The sequence below is a fragment of the Merops nubicus genome, unplaced genomic scaffold (genome assembly GCF_000691845.1).
Source record: "Merops nubicus isolate BGI_N331 unplaced genomic scaffold, ASM69184v1 scaffold41336, whole genome shotgun sequence".
Classification (NCBI taxonomy): Eukaryota; Metazoa; Chordata; class Aves; order Coraciiformes; family Meropidae; genus Merops; species Merops nubicus.
In genome coordinates this window covers 1-550 of record NW_008617706.1, presented here as the reverse complement: position 1 = coordinate 550, position 550 = coordinate 1, and the positions used below count along the sequence as shown (strand labels likewise).

Below are 550 nucleotides of genomic sequence, written 5' to 3'. Positions count from 1 at the left end.
GGCGGGACAGGCCATCCCAGTGGTGCTCACACAACCTGCTGCTCCTTCCCCAGCCCAGCACAGGTCTCCGTCTCGCTGCCTCTCTCCTCCTCCTCCTCTTCAGGGCTTTAAACTTGTTTTCCACATGGAGCTGGGGATGCAGAAACTTCCTTTGGTTCTGCAGAGGGACCCTTGGCTTGAGTTGTAGGCACCTGATCCCCTTCCCGAGCAGGTCCCCTGTCCTTGCTGGTGGTCCCTGTCCCCCTCTTGGCTGTGACCCTCTCGGGGACCAGCACTAGCCTCCCTGTGCTCTCTCCTCAGTTACCAGTACCTGCGGCGCACGGGGAACTTCGAGCGCTCGGCGGGGCTGCAGGCGGGCGTGGACACGGTGGAGGTGAGCTGGGGAGAGGAGCCAGCTCCTGGCGCAGCTCTTCGCCCTGATCCTCCGTGTGTCTGTCCCCCCGCAGGACGGGCACAGCATCGTCTTCCTCTGCGACCTGCACATCCATTTCCCCCCCAACATCCTGGAGAGCATCCGGAAGCACTGCGTGGAGGGGACGCTGGCCTACGC

The 550-nt window shown here is 63.6% G+C and overlaps 1 protein-coding gene across 1 annotated transcript in view; it reads left to right on the top strand.

Moving 5' to 3' along the window:
* Positions 1–542, top strand: part of LOC103775757 (N-acetyl-beta-glucosaminyl-glycoprotein 4-beta-N-acetylgalactosaminyltransferase 1-like) — a gene marked incomplete at its 3' end in the record, with an annotated part of 1,015 nt that extends 473 nt beyond the window's left edge. Inside the window, exons 3-4 of the mRNA XM_008943231.1 lie at positions 301–373; positions 447–542. Coding sequence (XP_008941479.1) covers positions 301–373; positions 447–542 — 169 coding nt within the window. The remainder of the gene's footprint in view (positions 1–300; positions 374–446) is intronic.
* Positions 543–550: the final 8 nt, after the last annotated feature.